Source organism: Grus americana, chromosome 1 (genome assembly GCF_028858705.1).
Source record: "Grus americana isolate bGruAme1 chromosome 1, bGruAme1.mat, whole genome shotgun sequence".
In the NCBI taxonomy this organism is placed as follows: Eukaryota; Metazoa; Chordata; class Aves; order Gruiformes; family Gruidae; genus Grus; species Grus americana.
Genome location: NC_072852.1, coordinates 102247396 through 102266757, shown reverse-complemented (window position 1 = coordinate 102266757; position 19362 = coordinate 102247396). Strand labels below are relative to the sequence as shown.

General features: G+C 41.5%; 1 protein-coding gene across 1 annotated transcript; it reads right to left on the bottom strand.

Moving 5' to 3' along the window:
- Nucleotides 1-6135: 6135 nt before the first annotated feature.
- On the bottom strand, nucleotides 6136-15614 carry GPA33 (glycoprotein A33). Its single transcript, XM_054824377.1, has 7 exons — nucleotides 15566-15614; nucleotides 11827-11978; nucleotides 10662-10872; nucleotides 9954-10112; nucleotides 7576-7689; nucleotides 6932-7055; nucleotides 6136-6274 (listed from the first exon to the last, which is right to left on the bottom strand). Exons 1-7 carry the CDS (start codon nucleotides 15612-15614, stop codon nucleotides 6193-6195), a joined length of 891 nt encoding a protein of 296 aa, XP_054680352.1. The 3' UTR covers nucleotides 6136-6192.
- Between the last annotated feature and the right edge of the window lie 3748 nt (nucleotides 15615-19362).

Here is a 19362-nt window from a genome sequence, read left to right as displayed (position 1 = left end):
GAAAACAAGCTGGACAGTAAGTGATGTGTGGGAAGTAAAGCCATGTAATCTCTTTACCTCTGAGGCCTGTAGGCTCAACACTTGTGCCACTTGCAGGATCTGCATTGTAACTAGATAAGCTATCAGAGAGTGTTTGCTGTGTCTAAATTAATCTTTATTACATCTTTATCAATATGTCAGTCATCAAAATCTTAAAAGATGAAAGGCAGTAATTTGGTGGGGATTTCCTGGGTGGAGGATCTGTCAAATATTAGGTGTTGGATTTTGCTGTTCAGGTGCATGTCAAACTGGAGGAAGCAGTGCTGTGTTCCTTGATCAAAAGGCACAGCTGATATTCATTCCACTGGGTATGGTCTTTGCCAGCTACCTAGAGGCAGGTCCATGCTGAGTCATACCCAGTAGAAAACTTGCTTCCATTTCAGGGACTCTGGGTCTTGAGCTGTCACAGTCAGATAGCGTTGTGCTGGAGGTGAGATTCTTCTGAATAAAAATTGGTGTTGGGTGAATGAAAACCTGTATTCAAGGAAGCCTTGTCTGGATTTTCTTGCAAAATAGCTATAGTTTTCTGTTCCTGATATCTTTAAAAAACCCCTGCATAATTAATACAGAGGGACTGTGCTTTTAGACCTGTTAGTTGAGTTTAAAAGTGCTTTCCCCTAGCAAGAATTTCAGTCTTTCCCCCAAAATTAAGTGATTCAAGTGTATGTGTGAAACTGAATTTTTAATTTCTGGTTGACAGATAGATGTATGTGCAGCTGACTACAAAGGTTTTAACATCTTTCCATTTGGCAGAATAAATGTACTGTAGTGGCGCAAGAGAATAAGTGGTTTGTCATCTAGTTTCTGCCCCCTTGATGTTGTCTGCAGGATTATCATCCCTCACTTCCACCCTAGAATGAGCTGCCAGGTAATTTTTATTGCAATGATTCAGTAAAATGAAGAAATTGGCAAACACTTTTATTAGTCTAACCCTGTATTATCTCTGTTCCCTCACTTTTTCTTGGTTCTGTCTTAGAAGCTCCCACATGCTTCTCTAATTACCATCTTCAAATAATTCCCTCACTCCCTATTGAACAGGTGAAAGGCAGGAGAGAGAAGTTCCAAATTCCTTTATGTTGGGCTATAATAAATTTAGTACTAGATCCAACGCATCCAGAATTAATCTTGATGGTTTGGTCATCGTACTGTGAAGTTCTTCATATAGAAGACTGGCCTCAGTGTCTTTCCTGGAACAGATGATACAAATAAATAGAAAAGTAGTGCTGTTACTCTAGCAACAAGAATTGTGATATAATTAACTCCTGTCTGATCAGTTCTGAATTGTGCACTAGACTCAATCTTGTAACGCGCAGTGGCAGCACCAGCTTTTGTGTCTGTGTAATACTGGAAGTACTTCTCAAAATCCTGAGAACAGGAAGGCAGTGAGAGCAGACCTTAGGGGTTATGCAGGAAATGCATAGGGGTGGAATCCCTGGGGGGGCAGCTCTGAAGAATAAGAGAGTTCATTAAAGTTGGCAGTTCATTAAGAACAGTGTCTTCCAAATGCAAGAACAGTCCAAGAATGCAGTTAGATCAATGAAGGGACTGTCTTGTCTTGACAGGGAACTCATGGCTGCACCCTAGTCCTAGTGCAGTGTAAGGGAAGTAGAAGCAGGTGTAGGGTACAAAGGAAGAATCCACAAACACTGGCCAAGCCTGTAGGCATGGCTTTTGGAAAACCAAAGCTCACCTGGAGTTGATGCTTGCAAGGGATCAAGCTCAACCAGAAGAGCTTTTATGACTTTGTTAGGAGTAAAAGACTGAACAAGAAAAAAGTGGTCCTGTTGCTGAATGATGTGAGTGATGTAGTAACATGGCTGGAGTAACAGATAAGGCTGAGGTACTTAGTACCTTCTTTGTTTCAGTCTTTACTAATAAGGTCTCACAGATCTCTATACTCAGGAAGGGTTCAGGAAGAACACTGGCAGTGGATGAATATAGTCAGGGATTACTTGGTTTTTGAGTATGTGAGGGAGAAGAGGGGACTGGGAACAGTCAGAGTGGATTTGCCAAGGCTAAATCATGCCAACCAGCCTGAATGCTTTCCATTATAGAGGTTTGTGAATAAAGGGAGAGCAGTAGTGGTCATTTATCTTGACTTCAGCAAGGCTTTTCAATATGGTCTCTCACAGTATGCTTGTATCCAAGTTGGGATGTTAGAGTCTAGATGGGTGGACAACCAGATGGGTGAAAATCTGGTCATACTATGAGTGGAGGCCAGTAACAAGTTGGGGTACTGGAGGAGTCCATACAATGGCTGGTTTAGTGTCTTTAGCAGTGACCTGGAAGAGGTGATGGAGTTCACTCTTGCCTGCAGAAAACACCAAACTGGTGTGACGAGCTGATATGCTCAAGGGCAGGACTGCCATACAGAGGGACCTGAACAGGCTGGAGGGGTGAGCTAATAGGAACCTTATGAAATGCAGCAAAGTCCTGCACCTAGGAAGGAAGAACACCTTGCAACAGTACAGCCAGGACTGGCAGGAGAGCAACTCTGCTGAGGAGAAAGCCCAAAACTAAAAGAACAAAAAAAAAAAAAAAAAAAGAATTTGGAAGGTGAAATAGGAAGAAGGGTGTTGATGAGAATACATGCCTTGCAATGTGTATCAGAGGTCTGGGAATCCTGACTCCTTTCTATCTCTCTCCATGCTTCTCCTGCATTGTGGTGATCTGTGTCTCCAGTCAGGTCATCTGTCACTCAAATAATAGTGATTTGCTTACAACATTCAGTAGACCTTTTGAGTTCCTTGGATGAAAAGTGCCTAGATAGGAATAACTCTTAAAAGCTAAGTGACTGATATTAGGAACAAATAATGAACACTTTTTTTCCCCAGTAAGCCATATAGTGTATTGTCTTCAGAATGTTATAAGCAAGTAAAAATGTGAATGTGAATGGAAACAATTAAAGCTGGGAAGTGAAGGAGCAGTGTACTGGGGAGATGTTCCTCCCCTTTAAACACAAGAGGGAAATGTAGTATAGTCCTGGCTAATGTAAATGCTTTGAGCAGTGCAGGGTAAGCCAATTTTTCAAATTATGTGCAAGATTTCTGTCTACTTTTCATTGGGTTGCTAGACTGATGAGGTGGACGACTTTGTTTCCTTTATATGCTTCACTATACAGTAAATGGCCTGTTGCAGCTTGCTGAGGTAGAGTCAGAAGGAAAAACGGCTAATTTTTAAATATCCTCTTGGTATGCTTGCCAAAACAAATTTTGCTAAGTAATGACGTATCAAAATCTTACTGTGGTGATGGTTCCACTAGGGTAATGGGTCTCAGCAGTCTTGCAGATAGGAAAATGGTTTGGTGATGGCTTAAATCCTTGTGTTCTGGTTCTTGCTGTTCATGCATAGATGAAGCTTATATGTGCATATTCTTCCATGTGAATGTTGAACATAACTAAACAGTAATTTACTATAGCCTGTGTAAAGGGTAAAGTAGGAATTTACTTTTCTGCCTGGTCATTCATTTTATGCCTGCTTTTCCCACCTTTTGAGGGAAGTGAGTATTGAAGCTGGGTATATATATATTAATTCTTTGGAATTAAGTATTCCTAGCTTTTCCCATCTTCCCCCCAAATACATTAGTGCTGTTTTAACTGTTTAAAGTTGTGGGTATACAGGCTCTTGGAATTATTCCTGCTTCAAAAGACATATAAGACACACAAGTAATTCATTCAGTCACAGGAAAATGTTGGACTAAGATAGGAATTTGAATATGTGTATTTCTGGCTGACTGAGTTTAACAAATTGGTTGAGGAAAAACACATGTAGTATTCTGATAAATACACAACTTCCAAACTGTTAGTCTTACTAAAAAAAAAAAAAGGAAAAAACCCCTATAAGCAGTGCTGAAATATCTCAGCCATCTCTCTATGTGCTATTACTTAGTTTATTTCCCAGTGTAGAACTGAGCTTAGCATTGCAGAACGTAAGTAGTTCTGTTTTAATGGTTGTCAAGTTTGACACTCTTGCTTTTTCCCTGCTAGTTCTTATGGAACCTGCTTACAGAGAATTGAATTCATGGGTTTGGGGGTCATTATGTAATCTCTTCTGTCTTTTGCGGCTGGTTTCTTCAGATAACTTAATGCATTATTTGCTAATCTCCATTTTTCTTTATGCTTAAAATGACCAATGTGCAAATGTTACTTCAAGACTTCAGCTGACAAGCAGCAATTAAGCTTCACATATCCTAAAAGTTGAAGAGTATGGGATAGGTAACACAGTGTTAAAACGGTTTAGAGGCCAGAGCCTGTTTCTGGCCATATATACTTCTGATAATTGTCAAATCCTTTTACTGGTCTTACCAGTTAAGGTCTTTGAGATCATTTATCCCTCAGCAGAAGCCCTCTTCAGCCCAGAGTATAGATCTATGTGAGGGAATGGGAAGTGCTGACTAATGCCTGTAACATTTATAAAAGAAATAGCTTTTGTTTCATGGTGAAAACTTGTTACAATGCTAATTAGAGAATTTGTATTATACTTGCTTGTTACAAAAGAGAATAAAATACATCTCAGCTCTGTTTCTGAGCTATGCACCTTGGTTTTTATCTGCCTTCAGTGTCTGTGTGCAAAATTCTTTTTTAGTCATTTTTGCAATGTTTTGTCATGCATCTAAACTAAGCATAGGAACAGATCCTCAGAGTGTCTTGCTGAGTTGCATTTCAGGCTGTTCATTGCCAGAGAGATTTGGGGTTGTATGTACTTTGTAAAGAGCTCGGGTTGTTGGGTTTTGCAGTTGTTATTAGTACACATGACTCGTATATTAAGTACCATGTAAAACAAAGGCAGCCAGAAAATAAGCCAGAATAACAATTCTGGTAGTCTAATTTGCATAATTCAAAAGCTATGAAATGCTGTCCATGTGTAGGAGGATTGCTGGCTCTTCTTTAAAGTTTTTTGTTACAGATTTAAAAGTAACTACTTGGGGGTAAAGGGTATATGGGAGGCATTGCAGTAAGTTTCTGAAACTCCTGAAGTGAAAGATGCAATAGAGAGCTTTGAAAGGATGAATATTGTAGTCTAAGTCATTTATTGAACATGTCTTTTTTTAAAAAAGAAAAAGCAAAACCACCAACAGCTCTTAATTAGCTTTAATATCACACTGACAGTCTTTTGGACAAAGACAGCCCATTCTCTTCCAAAGATAAGATACTAGTGATGGGAGTTCTTTCCACATTTGCACACACTTTGCACATACAGTGCTTCTGATTAAATTGTTACAATTTTGAATAAAAAGGTACTTTTCTTTCTTTCTTCCCCCCCCCCCCCCTTTTTTTTGCTTCTTTTTATTAAAGATGTACTTGCCATGTACATACTCTCACACTGCCATTTTTTCAGAAGCAGTAGCAGGAGCAAAAGACTATTTCTGCCTTGCCCATGCAACAGTCAGGAGGAAAGGATAATGTAACGAAAATTAGTATTTAGGAACTCTCTGAGCTGGAACTCCTAAGTTCAGGAATCTGACAGTATATAGGCTACTAGACTGTTTCTAGAGCTTATCAGCTGCCAATTACAAATCTGTCTAACTTCTTACCTTATCTATTCCAGTAGTATGCATTGCTGTTCCAAATAGGAGACTTTCATTGGTCATTTGTGATTTTTTCCATATTTTTATTTATATGTGCGTGTATAACATACACAAAGAACATATTTAATAAAATGTCCTTAAAAATCAGTTTGCTTTGATCTGCATAGAATAATTTATATAGTGGACTATGCTGTAAGCTGTGATATTTGCATAACACCATAAACAAGACCACCCTTCCTCCATGACTTGCCCACGGTGACATTGAAACCTTCTGGGGATACAGCAGCAACTCTGTTCTCTAGGTAGATCTGACTTGTTTCTTTTATTAGGAGGTGGGAAGTATAGAAGTATAGAAGACTAATTATTTTTGGATGACTGGGTGAAACAGTGCTTCACATGCATTTTTCTGCCTGTGAGGTTATGTATTAGTAGTCATTGTTAAGCACTTTTTTCTATGGGGAGAAGGATGTTAGGCCATTAGCCTTTGTTTTATTAAAAAAAAAAAAAACCCACCAAACAAAAAACCAAAACTTTTTGCAGTAAGAGAGAGGGATTGACTTCTTTTCTACAGTGGTGTCTGTGCCTCAGTAAATCCTGAAGATGTCATTGGCCTCCTGCTTCTTTCTTCATTCGTATTCAGCATCATCCTCTGCTGACTGAGTCCTTGTAGGCATCTCCTGGGAGGGTTCATTTCTATTTTCTTGCTCCCTAAAACATTGTTCAGGAGTAGAGATGTTAATTAAAACCAACTAGAAATTCTACTGAAACAATTTTCTGTTAGAATGGTTTTAGACTGCTCTAAGCTGACCTGGAAGTGTACCAAGCTGAACTCCATAAATTGTCTTGCTGGTGATGGAAGAGGTGCATGAGATAATTTTTTTTTTTTTCCATAGCATGTATGCAGAGAAAGGGTGACTGATGTATCTTTTCTTCCAATGGTCTGTTTCCGTCATGAGAATAAACAAAAGGTTTCTATCTTGGAGTGATAATTCTGAATACAGAGCCTCATGGTGATTTAGGCTAGCATGGACAGAAACAGCTATAGGGACTTGGAAAAATGAGAAGCAGTCTGGGCTTTGCTTATGAAATAGCTGTGCATGCTTGACTGACCTGGACTTGCTAATTCAGTTCCAAGATTTGAGTGTTTGTGTTCTACCCCAGAGACCACAAAGGTGTCTGGTAATACCAGGCATATTCTGTGAGAAGACATGGGAGCCACTAGGGTAGAAACCAAAAGGAGAAAGCAGTGCACGCTTTCCTTGATTTCTTTTTTTCTCCCATGCTTTCTACTCTGTATGTTGATGCTGGAGGGAGAACATGAACCCTTCCTATGTTCTATTCACTTTTCTAGAGTAAGGTACTTACGTCATCTCGTAGTCATTGGTCTTGTCTGCCCGACAGCAGCAGCAATAGGCTAAAATACCAATAACTATAATTGCAGCAACAGCTCCGCCAATGATGCCAGCATAAAGAGCTATGTTCATGGATGCTATACAGGAAGAAAAGAATTAGCCCTTTGCAGTGAGAATGATACCATGTGCAATCAGCGCACTCACTGGACTTCAAATCCCACCACCAGATGTCAGATCTCACTACCAGATCCAGACTGAGTGGAAGCCACATTTGACTACAGCAACTGGAATTAGTTCTGTACTGGGTAGCTGATAAGTCTGCAGGAGCAATTAGTTAGTGGTAGGGAAGAGCCCTTGGATCTGAACAACTGCTGTGCTTTGTGGATACAGTTCAGTTTCAGACTTTGGGGGCTCAGGTCTATCTCGTTCTGCACATTTTTTTGTCATCTGTGAACTAACGCTATGAGTTAGTGAGTGCTCTATTAGCACATAAACCAATACAGAGAATCTGTCTTAAAGGTGAAAAAAGTGTGCTACTTTTTTTGAGAGAAAGTGGAATTTTATATTTCTGTCTGCATTGCCTCCATTAATCGTTTGACAGTTAGCTAGGATACTTTCTCTAGTACTACTCTTCCGGTAAGCAACCCAATCTCTTACGTGGCATGACGCTGACTGTCATGTTGCAAAATTCCTTTCCCACAATATTTGTTGAAGTGCAGATGTAAAAGCCAGAAGTGTCTGCCGAGATGTTCTTCAGAGTTATTTGTTCCCCTGTTGCAAAAAAACAAATCCAGTCCAAAAAATAAAAGAATTAAAGCAGGGAAGGAAGTGAGGATAGCAGCCCTTTAATTCTAGCCCAGGGTAGTGGGAGTGATGAGAGGTTATTAAAGCTGATGGATTGCTCTGTCTGGCTCAGGAGCTGCCACGTTAGTCCTGAGGTTTTAGTGTGATTTGTGGGAGGACAAACGGAAGTGTGCTGTTTTGATTACAGGGAACATGTGGTGTTTGAACATTCCTTTTAGAAAGAAAATTGTAGGTGGAGGGTAAAGAAGTATGTGCTTAGTGAAAGCTTTTTTGCATTGGATTTTGCTGAGAAATATCAGATGGCACAAACTGGCATCTGACTTTGAGAACTGGCCATCTGATGAATTAATTTGTAAAACAACAAAAAGCCTTTCAATCCTTCAGCTCTCAGGATTTCAGATCTGAATTATTTAGCAGGGTGGGGAAATAGTTTTCTAGTCTTGGAGAGGCCATGCAGGCTGTGAAAATAAATAAAGGAAAAGAAATGCAGTGACATGAGATTGCTATGATACTGATGTTTTCTGTCCAACCTGACAGAGCTCAGAACCATATGCTAAAGCTTAGCACTGTCTGCTCAAGTAGTTTGTTTTTTGTTTGTTACATCTCCAGCTGATACTTGTATGTGTAGTCCATGCTTTTTGCTTTCGATCTACTGATAAAGGTCCAGATTCCTGCTCTAAAAGCAAAACGCTCTGAATACTTTCCAGTGACTTTCCTGTTTTATTTTCTCTGTGATCTCACTTCTTTCCAGCCCACTCATGGGACAGGGATTCTGTTTAGTCTCTGCTGGCGCCCAGCGCCAGATAGTAAAAGAGCATTCAAACCAAGAAATAACATACTGCATGCTTGATTTGGGTTTGTTTTTTTTTTTTGGTGCCTACATACTGTCCGTGCTTACTTTTTTGCAGTGTGATGTTTGTCGCTCTCAGAGTTGCAGTCTATAACCAGACTGTAAATCCTCCTGTATTAAATCAAAAGTAATTGACTGGTAAGTCAAATGGGGGAAAAATGCGGGTCAGATACTATCAATTTTGGAGTGGCTCCTAAGGGGATTCTGCACACTCTGCAGCACTGGGACTTGCTTAGCACAAGGATTGCTTATAGCGAGACTAAGGCATCCAGCCAGCTTGGGGCATAAGGGGACAATCGGCACACTACTTGGACATTGGTGCTCTGATGAAAACAGAAATGAGGTGGAAATGGATGAGAAGAGACTCCACTCCCAGGGCAGAACAGGATGACAGCAGAAGCAGGCAGGCAGGTGACGAATATAAGATGACGAATCCTGGTATGCTCAGGGCTGTGTGTGATGCGATTGCACCACTTAGTGGCCAGTCAAATGAATAAGGTTTGTGTCCCTGGTCATGTCTCGTCTTCTGCATAATTCATGCAAGAATTGGCTAATGAGTGTTGAATATCCTGTTGAGTCTGACCAATTTAGTTTACCTCTATAGCAATGTTACAATAAGTTAAACCAGGAAGGGTAGATTCTGATACTTGGTCTTTCTGGAGTTGAACGTACCAGGAAGAAACAAAGTCGTTTAAAGGAATAAATCTGAGTCCTCTGTCACTACCACACTTCAAAGAGTATTAAACACTCATTTCTGTGTGAATAGTTGTATCAAAGGTCCTGTTATGGAAATTCAATTCTTTTTTTTTTCCCAGATTCTGACTTAAAAAGAAAACAAGTAAAATATTGGGGCCTGTGTGACAGTCCTAAAGAACCAGAAGCCTCTTTTATGCTCAAAGCACAAATGGTGTAGCTGTTCTCATACCACCTTTCTCTAGGTGAGGAGACATCTCTGGAAGGAAGGTAGCTTCCAGAGACAACTTTTGTTTACCTTCACCCCAGAAAGTGACCCGGTCATTGTCGAGCAAGCCAGGGTATAAAGACACACCAGTTAGAAAACTCGATGTTATTCTTCATGTTATGTTGCCCAGCATTTGAGAAGTAATTTTTTTCTGACTGCTTCCAGAGTGAGCCAGCTTTCTCTCCAGGTGAGAGCTGAAGTGAAAATCTTACTGACCATTGTTAGTTCAGGTAACAGTCCTTTTCCCTCTGCTAAGTTACTCATGAGTGTGTTTTGTATCCAAAGGACAACTTTTCAAAATCCTGGTCAGAGAACTTCCTAGAAAAAGCATTAAGTGTGGTTTTGTATTTGCATTTCAAAATCTTTCCAACCCTGATCTACAGAGAGCTCAAAGACTTGACGTCTTTGAATTTCCCATACCTTCTGTTGTTTGTAGTACGCGGGGCTCATTTTGTACATTGAAGCTTTGCCAGGTATATTTGGGCTTTGGGGAGCCCTCATGAGAAACGCAGGTCAGATTGATTGTCTGTCCATATTCCGCTGTCCCCAAAATCTTGCATTCTGGCTTGGATGGTGCAACTGAAGAAAAGAAAGAAGGAATTTTATTAATCAGAAGTAGTTTTTTTGTTTCAAGCCATCTCCTGCACCTGTGGTTTTTATTCTTGCTAAACAGAGGCAGGTCTTGCACCTACCACCACCTTCTCAGAGGAACTGGAGTGAACTTCTCTCTAATTTGTTTCTTCTTTGTTGGCACTGGTCAGCCAAGAAGGAATTGTAAGATGCGTTTTGGGATATGTCTAACAGTATTGGGTAACTCATCCTTTGATAACTGGAGTATGACAAGCCACAGGGGGCATGAGGAATGCCCTGTAATGAGGCAAGGGTTATTAGGAAAATGAACTATACAACTCTAAAGACTATTTTCTTCAGTCAAGTATCTAAGGGAGTTGGGTGCTCTAAGCCTTCCAGCCTTCTTCCATAGTACTAGGAAAAGACCAAAGATGGAATTGCAGTTGATGACTTTCTGGGAAAGTTTTTTTCTGTTATAAAATCTGTTGTCTAAAATAATGTGGATATTAGAGGAAGGACAGTGTTTAATGGATCTGCTGTTGCCTCCATCATGCTTACCAAGGACAAAAAGAGACAAGATTGCGGTCTGTCTGGGGGGGTCATTCCTTAGACGAACGTTGCATGCATATGTCCCATTGTCTTCCATGGTCACTGCATTGATGGTGATACTGATGTCCCCTTTGTTTACATCACCATTAAACTGTATACGGTTTTCATAGCCCGTGCCATACTGTACAAGTCCATCAAAATACCTAGTGACAGCATCATCCTGATAGAGAGGGAGGGAAAATGATCATAGAATCATAGAATGGTATGTGTTGGAAGGGACCTTAAAGATCATCTAGGATCAATCTTAGTTTCTTCTGTGTGAGTCTACAACCTAACGATGGACTAGCCCACTCTTAAAAGAAGAGCTTGGAAAAGAGGGCCTTAAACTACCCCAGTTTGCCAAAAATCCAAGAAAAACATAGAAATTCAAAAGGGTCTGGGTTTCTGTCTGGAGTCCCCTTCTCCCACGTTATCTGAAGTCAGAGACAACTGATTTCTTTTGCTGGAGCTAATTCACCTTTCCTTTCCATGACAGGACACCATCAGACTTGACTGAGGTCCATATGTCAGTCAAATTCCCCTACGATTACACAAACTCCCTTGCTTTCTTCCAGCAAGGATCTTCAGAGAAGAAACCCTTGGCAGTTACTGCAAGGTGATCTCCAAAGGCTGCTTCCCCTCTCACTAATTCCCAAGAAGTCAAGGAGAACTTTAGAGGTCTCTTTACCTTCAGGTACTTCATATGAATGTAGGAGACCTCAAGAATCTCTCCATGTACTCTAATCATCAACTTAAAACTTCTTATATAGTATCAAAGTATGTATAATACATACACTTAAAAATATACTTATCTTTTTGTAAAGTATCTGAGTATGTCACATCTTTTAATAGATGTAAACCCACAGTACATACAGCGATGTATCCTCAATACACAGTTGCAAGACCAAGAGAGAGGAAAGAGAAGGGTGGGGGCTTGCCTAGTATCATGCAATAGATTTGGGATAAACAGCCTCTAGAATCAGCATTTATGTTTGCATAGTTCTGAGATTAAACAAAGTCTTGAAGGAATCTTTTTCTTTCAACACACATTCCCACCCACAGTCCTGCTTCCATCTCTCCTCCCACCCCACTCATGGATGCCCTGTCATGTGTTTCTTTATGCAACTTGATTTACCTGCCTATTGATTTTCCTCCAGACAACGACGTCTCCTGAGTCAATAGAGGCATCTGTTTTAAAATTACAGCGGAGAGTAATGTTGTTCCCTCGTGCCACTTTTATTTCCTTGGCAGGTGCTTCCACAGTGAGGGCATGAGCACTCACTAGAACTAGGGAAAGAATAAATTCTGCAGTCAGTAAAATTAATGACATCTGGATTCCATATTTTGTCTCTCTGGCTTTCTTACATGCCACAACAACCCCACGTACCCTCTGTCATCCATGACACGCCCTGCTGTGCAAGAGGTGACGTATGCTGGGGCTGATTGACTGTAGGAAGGTGCTGCACAGAATAGCTAAGAGCTAAACTCTGCTTTCCTTGCCTCGCTTCCCTCTTCTTTACCCAGACATACATTGCCCTGGAGTTTATAAAGATGTATTTTTTTTTCTGAGCCCTCTTTCAGTGTGACTGACATCTTTTGACAGTTCTAAATGTACAGAGGGAGACCGATAAACAGATAATACAAGAGCATCAGCAGTCTTAAGGATTCAGGCTAAACTAACAAATTGATATTGTCAAATTTCAGGGATCAGGAAAACTGTCAAATAACTTGCCTCAATCCAAGTCCATACAGAGGTGGCATTTTGTACTAGGGAATCAAAACCTGTTCATGTAATGCCCTGAAAAGAAGAAAAACCTAGAAAAGCAAAGAGAGCTTGAAAGAAAGAAGAGAAGAATAGCTATTCATTTTTAAAATTGAGTAGGGTAGTAGTCACCTTTCTCCAAGAACTGTAGCTCCTGCCTGTGGAGCACAGGAATAGCTGAGAGTTGAATAAACCAGAAATTCCTCTGTGCCCTGGTGAAGCATGCAGAGTACAGGGTAGGTGTTTCTTGTACACTGTGTTCCATTTGACTTGGTCCTTAATTCATCATACCCAAGCATTAGCTAGCGACAGGTCTTAGTTATTCTCAGAATTAGGCTGGAGGTTTACCTCTGCCCTGCCATATTTGACCTTCACGCCTGTGGGAACGTGTTTAAAAACACCTGCTTTCTCCTTACAGTTTTTAAGGGTTTTGGTGGGGTTTTTTTATGGCACCAAACTGAACAATTTGAAAAAAAATCTAAGTCTGAAATCGGTTAGAGAGAGTGCAGGGAGGCAGGAAAGGGAATGTTGCTCAGAGGCGCTCCCCTGGCAAAGAGGAACGTGGTCCAGCAAGGAGGAAAGTGGAGGAGGGCCGAGATGTATGCTGTCCCTGAGAGGGGCACGCTGTGTGTGGTGTTGAAGGTTTGCTTCTGGAAGAACTAGGCTGAGTGCGTGTTCCCTGGAGAAGATTTGACTACAAAGTTGCTGTCTAGCAAGCTTTGGGTCCTCATTCTGCCATATCTCTGTCCAGATTAGATCCATAAGGAAGTGTAATATGTAACGGAGAGAGCAAAGGGCGTCTAGATTGCCCCCTGAGTTGCAAACTGATTGTGAATACATGCTTTTTTAGACAGGAAAAACACAGACACATGCATTAGGTCAATAAGAGTAAGCCATTGCCAAGTTGAGCACTGTCAGATCCTTGACTATAGCAGCGGTGAAGGATAGTGTCCCTCAGGAAATAGTGTAGGGACCTAAAATGTTTTGTTGCCAGTGCGCTAGGAACCCGCTGGTAGCAATTCAGGTACTAGCACAGGGTAACATGGGACAGTTGGCATGGGGATCTGCTGCTCCTTGCGAGAGGCAGAAGTTTCTGTAACAGCTTCCTGGTTCTACTCTGTTCTCCATAGCAAATAGTCCTTCCAGTTCCTTCTTAGAAATGGCCTATACTTCCGGAACTGCTACATCTTCCCTCTTCTGAGAGGAGTTTAATGGGAATTTTCACAGCAGCCAAAACTCCCTCCCCTGCACCTCTCCTTCCTTGCTGCTGGGCAGGGTTGCCCTCCCTTCCACAGCTGTCTACAGAAGCAGCTTCAGACATTTTCAGTAGGAGGACAAGGACTGCCTTCTGTACTTGTTAGCATCCTGGTAAGATAAGGCGGCCGAGTGACCAGAGCAGGAGGCTTCTAGCTGAAGTTCCAATCTTTCTGCATTCCATCCCATAACTGAGTTGTTCCGTGGCCTTGCACGGTTAATTAATTAAGCATGCATTTTAGTCTCTTTGTGACGTGGTAGTGGTTTCTGTTCTCTCAGGGATTAATTCATTTACAGCTGTTGACAACTATGAGAAGAAAACCAGCAGGACAACGTATTTCTAGCACTCTTTTATTGCAGCCGCTCCCAAGTTTTTCCTGGCTCTGGAGCACCCAGTGCAAAGGCCATGTTTGCATAGCGCCATGGCTCTTTCTGACTGCGTTTTATATCATGCCCTCTATATGAGACACACCTATGAAAGCTTTCTCATTGCCTGTTGTGACTGGATAGAGACACTTTCCTGCATTTAGGTGAAAAGCACCATGATCTTTACTAGGAGATGGAGCAAAACCCATTTCTTTTTGTCACTCAGAAACTGGTTCCAACAGGCCAGGGTTCACTGACAGGTCATTAACTCAGCCCCAAGGCAGAGACTGCTAGAAATACTTTGATTCAGAATTACTGTTTGGGGCTTTTCCTTCAGCAAGAAGTTCACAGTACCAGTTATTCACAGAACTGCAGTGAAAAGCTGACAGCTGGAGAAGTCAGCCTGTGCCAAGATACTGATGCAGCTCATTCAGGGCAGCTCTGGCATCCCAACACTGCACCACCATGTTCTGTGCAGTTTCTCCACTCCGGTGCAGTGCAGGAATCTACTATACCTTCTCCAAAAATTTTTCAGTATTTTAACACTGAGTTATTACCATTTGAGTCCTGCCCAAACAGGCAAGAAGAGCTTCACCTGACATACGTATCTCTGCTCTGAAAGGTTTCCCATCTATAATTTGGATAGCATGAATGATGAGAATAATGAAAAAGGAGAATGAATACCAATGGTGTTACACAATTTACATAATGATCATCAAATCATGACCCAAGTCACAATTGTATATAGAGCACACCCACTTTTTCTAATTATGTTAAACTTTGTGAATTTCCTTCTTATGCGTCTTATTGTTGAAGTGAGGTTTTCAGGATTTTTTACTAGAAACTCAAGCAATTTCCATGTGCATAGCTTTGTCTGAAGCCTGGAAGAAAGTGTAGGAGCACTGTTATGGGAAGACAAGATAGGTCAAAAAGCAGTGGAACTGAGACTGCAGGCTCTGCAAGACAGGATGAGAAAGGGCAAGTCTGCGAAGGCCAAGGGCGAGCTGGCTGATTTGTAAGCGTTAGTAGGGATCGTTGTGCATCCCCTTGACGTAAATAATATATAGAGATCACAAATTGTATCGGAATACATATGAACAGTAGGATTTAGACTTACAGAGACGTACGGTACATGCACATTGAGGTATAAAAGAATAAAACCCAAGGACTTTTCCACTTCCAGCTGAGGAAGTTCCTTCAGAGAAAAACATTGTCTTCAACAGAAGCCATTAAAACTGTTTTTAAAAAATATTTTCCAGTCTCATGAAGAATAGCATTCTTTTCCTGTTCCTAGCACTGTCGTGCAGCTTTAGGAGATACTTGTGAGTCTGGACATTCAGCACAGAGATTGTAAACACACCTCCCTGATCATAAACATGAAGGAACATTTACTAAACAAAAAAGAAACATACAAAGTCCATTGGAATACTCGGACTCGTAGTGCTGTTTTCTTCCACCCAGTCCTTGAGGATATAACCAAATTAGTACTCACTTGCACTGAAAATGAGCAGCCAAAGTCTTTTCATTACCATCTTCCTCATCTCTCCTTTGTTTCACCTGAAGGTGCTCTTCCTTGTAATCTCTAGGTGGTGGGATAAGTAATTGGCTTTAGCTGAAGGGCTGCTTCACAGTGGCATCACAGGTTCACTTCCTCAGGCTCTTTCAAAGTGCTTCTTCTCTGGTCTGCTACTCCCCTCCCACGCAGAATGACAAGGCAGATCACCAGTAGGCTTTCACATCACTTGCTGCTCTCTGCCTAGGGGCAGAGAGACTTTTGAACTCCAGTTGTGAACTTGCTTCGCCAATTAAACTGCCTTTCCCAGTTTCTCCTAGCATGCAGGTACAGAAAGCAAGAGAAAAGGCAAACCGAAGGGTGCAGTGACCGGGAGTGTACAATACAACAAATGGAGTCATGCATGTAATGACATGTAACTAGGGGAGGATAAGCCTCATTCATCTTAAATATTTATTAAGGGACCCTAGGGCCAGAGTTAAAAAGGTATTGAAGTGTTTCACAGTGCAGGCAGCTGCCCACATCCAGGCTTTAAGGAACTGAGGTGCCTAACTCCACTTAAATACCTGTAAGAATATCTAATTTATGAGAATTTGATGACTAAGGGGTTATCTCAGTATAAGTGAGATCCATCTGAGCCAGGTTCTTCTGCTCTTATGCCTGCCATTCAACTGTCCCAAGTGTGTAGCTTGCACAACAGCCATAGGTACCAAAGATACTTTCTACCTTTCTGCTGAAAAAGGCTGTTTTGGTACAGCCATAGGTACCAAAGGCTGTTTTCTCCTTTCTCCTCTTTTGAGCTCACAAGGATGAGTTTCTTAACTTTTTACCTCCTCTAAAGACTTTAAGATCTTTGTGACTTTGTCCCACAGCCACCAGGGAGAGTCATGTAGGATCTTTACTTTAGCTTCCACACTTTTGATTTTGCTCCTATTTAATATTTTAACTGAATTCGATGAACAGAGGTAGTGACAGAAATGCCATCACTGTACACCATCTGGCCATACTTCCTCTTAATTCTTAGTTCTCTACATAACAGCTTTGAGTATTCAGTAAAAGAACTTGGTTACAGTCCCTGAAAGACACTGTAGCAACTTGGTAAGCTTGCCGTTATCCTCTTCACAGAAATAAGGCTTTCGCTATCATTTATACATCCTTTCTTCTCACCACTAATTTGAAAACCCACTTGACTGATTTCAACTAAATTTGACAGATAGTAATCTTAAAAATGGGACGTTCCTTTCAATCTCATAAAAATCAGCATTCCCAATCAGTTGAGATAAGAGAGAAATCTAAATTAATGGTACCTCTTAGGCATTAATCATTGTCTTCCATTCCAAGAATGTGTGGTTGCTCAACCAATGCACCTAACCATGGTCTGTCTCATCTCTTGTGCAGCCAGGCAGATAGGGAAATACGGTGTATTGAGTAGTCATGGGGGGCAAGAGCTGATGACTCCATGAGGGATGTTTATCGTGCTGGGGCGCCTGGACTGCAGGACACACGTCCATTGGAAACCAGGCTTGTTAATGCCTCTGCTTGTAGAAATACATGGAGTTTAGTCTGTTTTCTTAACTTCAGCAACTGGCTAGTAAAAAACCCACAATAGGGAAAACTTGCAGAGTTAAGCTGAAAACAGTGCCTATAAGAACAGTTCCTCAAATAACTAAAGCAAGTCCGAGCTTAGTAACCTCACTGTCTAAAAGATGGTATGTAGATGAAGCACTGCATGTTAACCTGAAACAAATGCACTATTTTCACATAAATTTGTCACATAACTGTAGAAGTAACAAGGTGCATCCTCTCCAGGCATATTGGCATGTGTCTAGTTCGACTGCACTGGGGAGGAGGGACAGGCACTGGATCTCACCTCACGGTCCATAACTTGGACAGGCTGTCTTATCTGGTGTCCGTGCAGAAATACCGGTGTGGAAACGATTCACTGTGGGAACAGTTTTACCCTGCCTCTGTCAGCCACTCAGATGCATTACAAGTAAATAACTTGGCACTGAGATTGATAATGTTCTGTTGTTTTGGAGACTGTCCTGGTTTTCAGCTGGGATAGAGGTAATTTTCACAAGAAGCTGGGAGGGGACACAGCCAGGATAGCTGACCCAAACTAGCCGAAGGGATAATTGATATCATGATGTCAGACTCAATATATAAGGGGGGAGCTGGCCAGGGAGGAGGGGTTGCTGCTTGGGATGGGCTGGACATCTGGCAATATGCAGTGAGCAATTTTCATTGTGTATCGCCTGCTTTGTATATTCTAAGTATCATTGTTATTTTCTGCTTCCTTTGCTGTCCCAGTAAACTGTCCTTATCCCAACCCACAAGTTTTACCTTTTTCTTTTGATTATCCTCCCTATCCCACTGGGGGCAGGGAGCGAGCGATGGCTGCGTGGTGCTTAGCTGCCACCTGGGGCTAAACCATGAGAGAGACAGCTAAATAAGCCTGGTTTTCTAGGTATCAGAGAGAGCATATGCTTCAACACCTGATACTTACGTAAATCTGATATTAAGGGACTTGTTTATATGTACTTTATTTATTGCTTTTGTTAGTTATTTATGCCTGGATTGGAAAAGGTATTTAGGCACTTATATCCTGTCACTTTTCCCTGACAGTTCTCGTTGGGGGCCTCAGGAGCTGTTGATAAACACAGGAAGCAAATGTACAATTTACCTATGAGAAGTCAATAGAGCTGCCCAAACAGAAAGAGTGGGACAGCTGGCAATTTTAAGATATTTTCATTTTGTTTCTGGGTTGACTTTCCCTGTCTAGTGTGAGCTGGTTGTTACCACTTACAGCTTGTTACTTTTTGCTATGTTTGCATGTGCATGCATTCATTAGCAAAGATTTGTAGCATCTTTGCCTCTGTTCTGCATGGTCACCTTGATCCCATAAAGCTACAACTTGTAACAAGCAGTGAGGAAGACCTGCCAGGCTCTGTGTATTCTCCACAGTCTGCAATATAAGCAATCCTATCTGCATCTGTACATGTGAACAGTTGCAGTGGACATGGCAGGGCTTTCAGATCTAGCCATCACCCCTGATGCAGTTGTATCCTAAAGATTCATGAAAAGGATTTTCAGAAACAGCTCAGTGACTTAAAAGCATCAGTTTTTATTGGATGTCAATGGTATATAAGCTCCCACAACATTTAGGTCCTTTAAAAACTCTGTTCTCCAATAATAAGGGAGTCCATAGGCAAATGTCTTTAGATTGCTTCCTGCCTCAATTAGCAGTAATTAACAAGGACCCATGTGGCACTGCATTGCAGAAGTGGCTCAAAATTGCATTGCCCAGAGGAGGCACCTATGGGATCAACACAATTCATCCTCATTTGGTACATGAAACCATTAGGATCTCTTCAAACCTGCAATCAGTAATCTATTTCTCCCTTGATATGACACCCGAGATTCAATACACCACTTTCTCTTGCTCCTACTTGCTCATCGCAGTAACTGTATTAACACAAGCCTGGGCTATGAGCACACAAAGACTTGAGTGCCTGTTTCTTGGCTCTTCCCTGCCATGATGTGGTAGATGTGGCCCCACCCCTATGTGGGGATGCAGCGCTCACGTAAGAAGGAAGGGGTGTATGCAGGCCCTGCCCAGCATGATTCCGGAGCAAAGGTATCTGTGGTGTGAGATTAAGTCAGTTTTCTTTCCCACTTCCTTTCTTGTTTGCTTGCAAAAGGAATCAACAGTGGAATGTCATTGCATGACTTGGAACTGGAGCCCCCACTACAGGTAAATAGCACTTAGGCTTTCA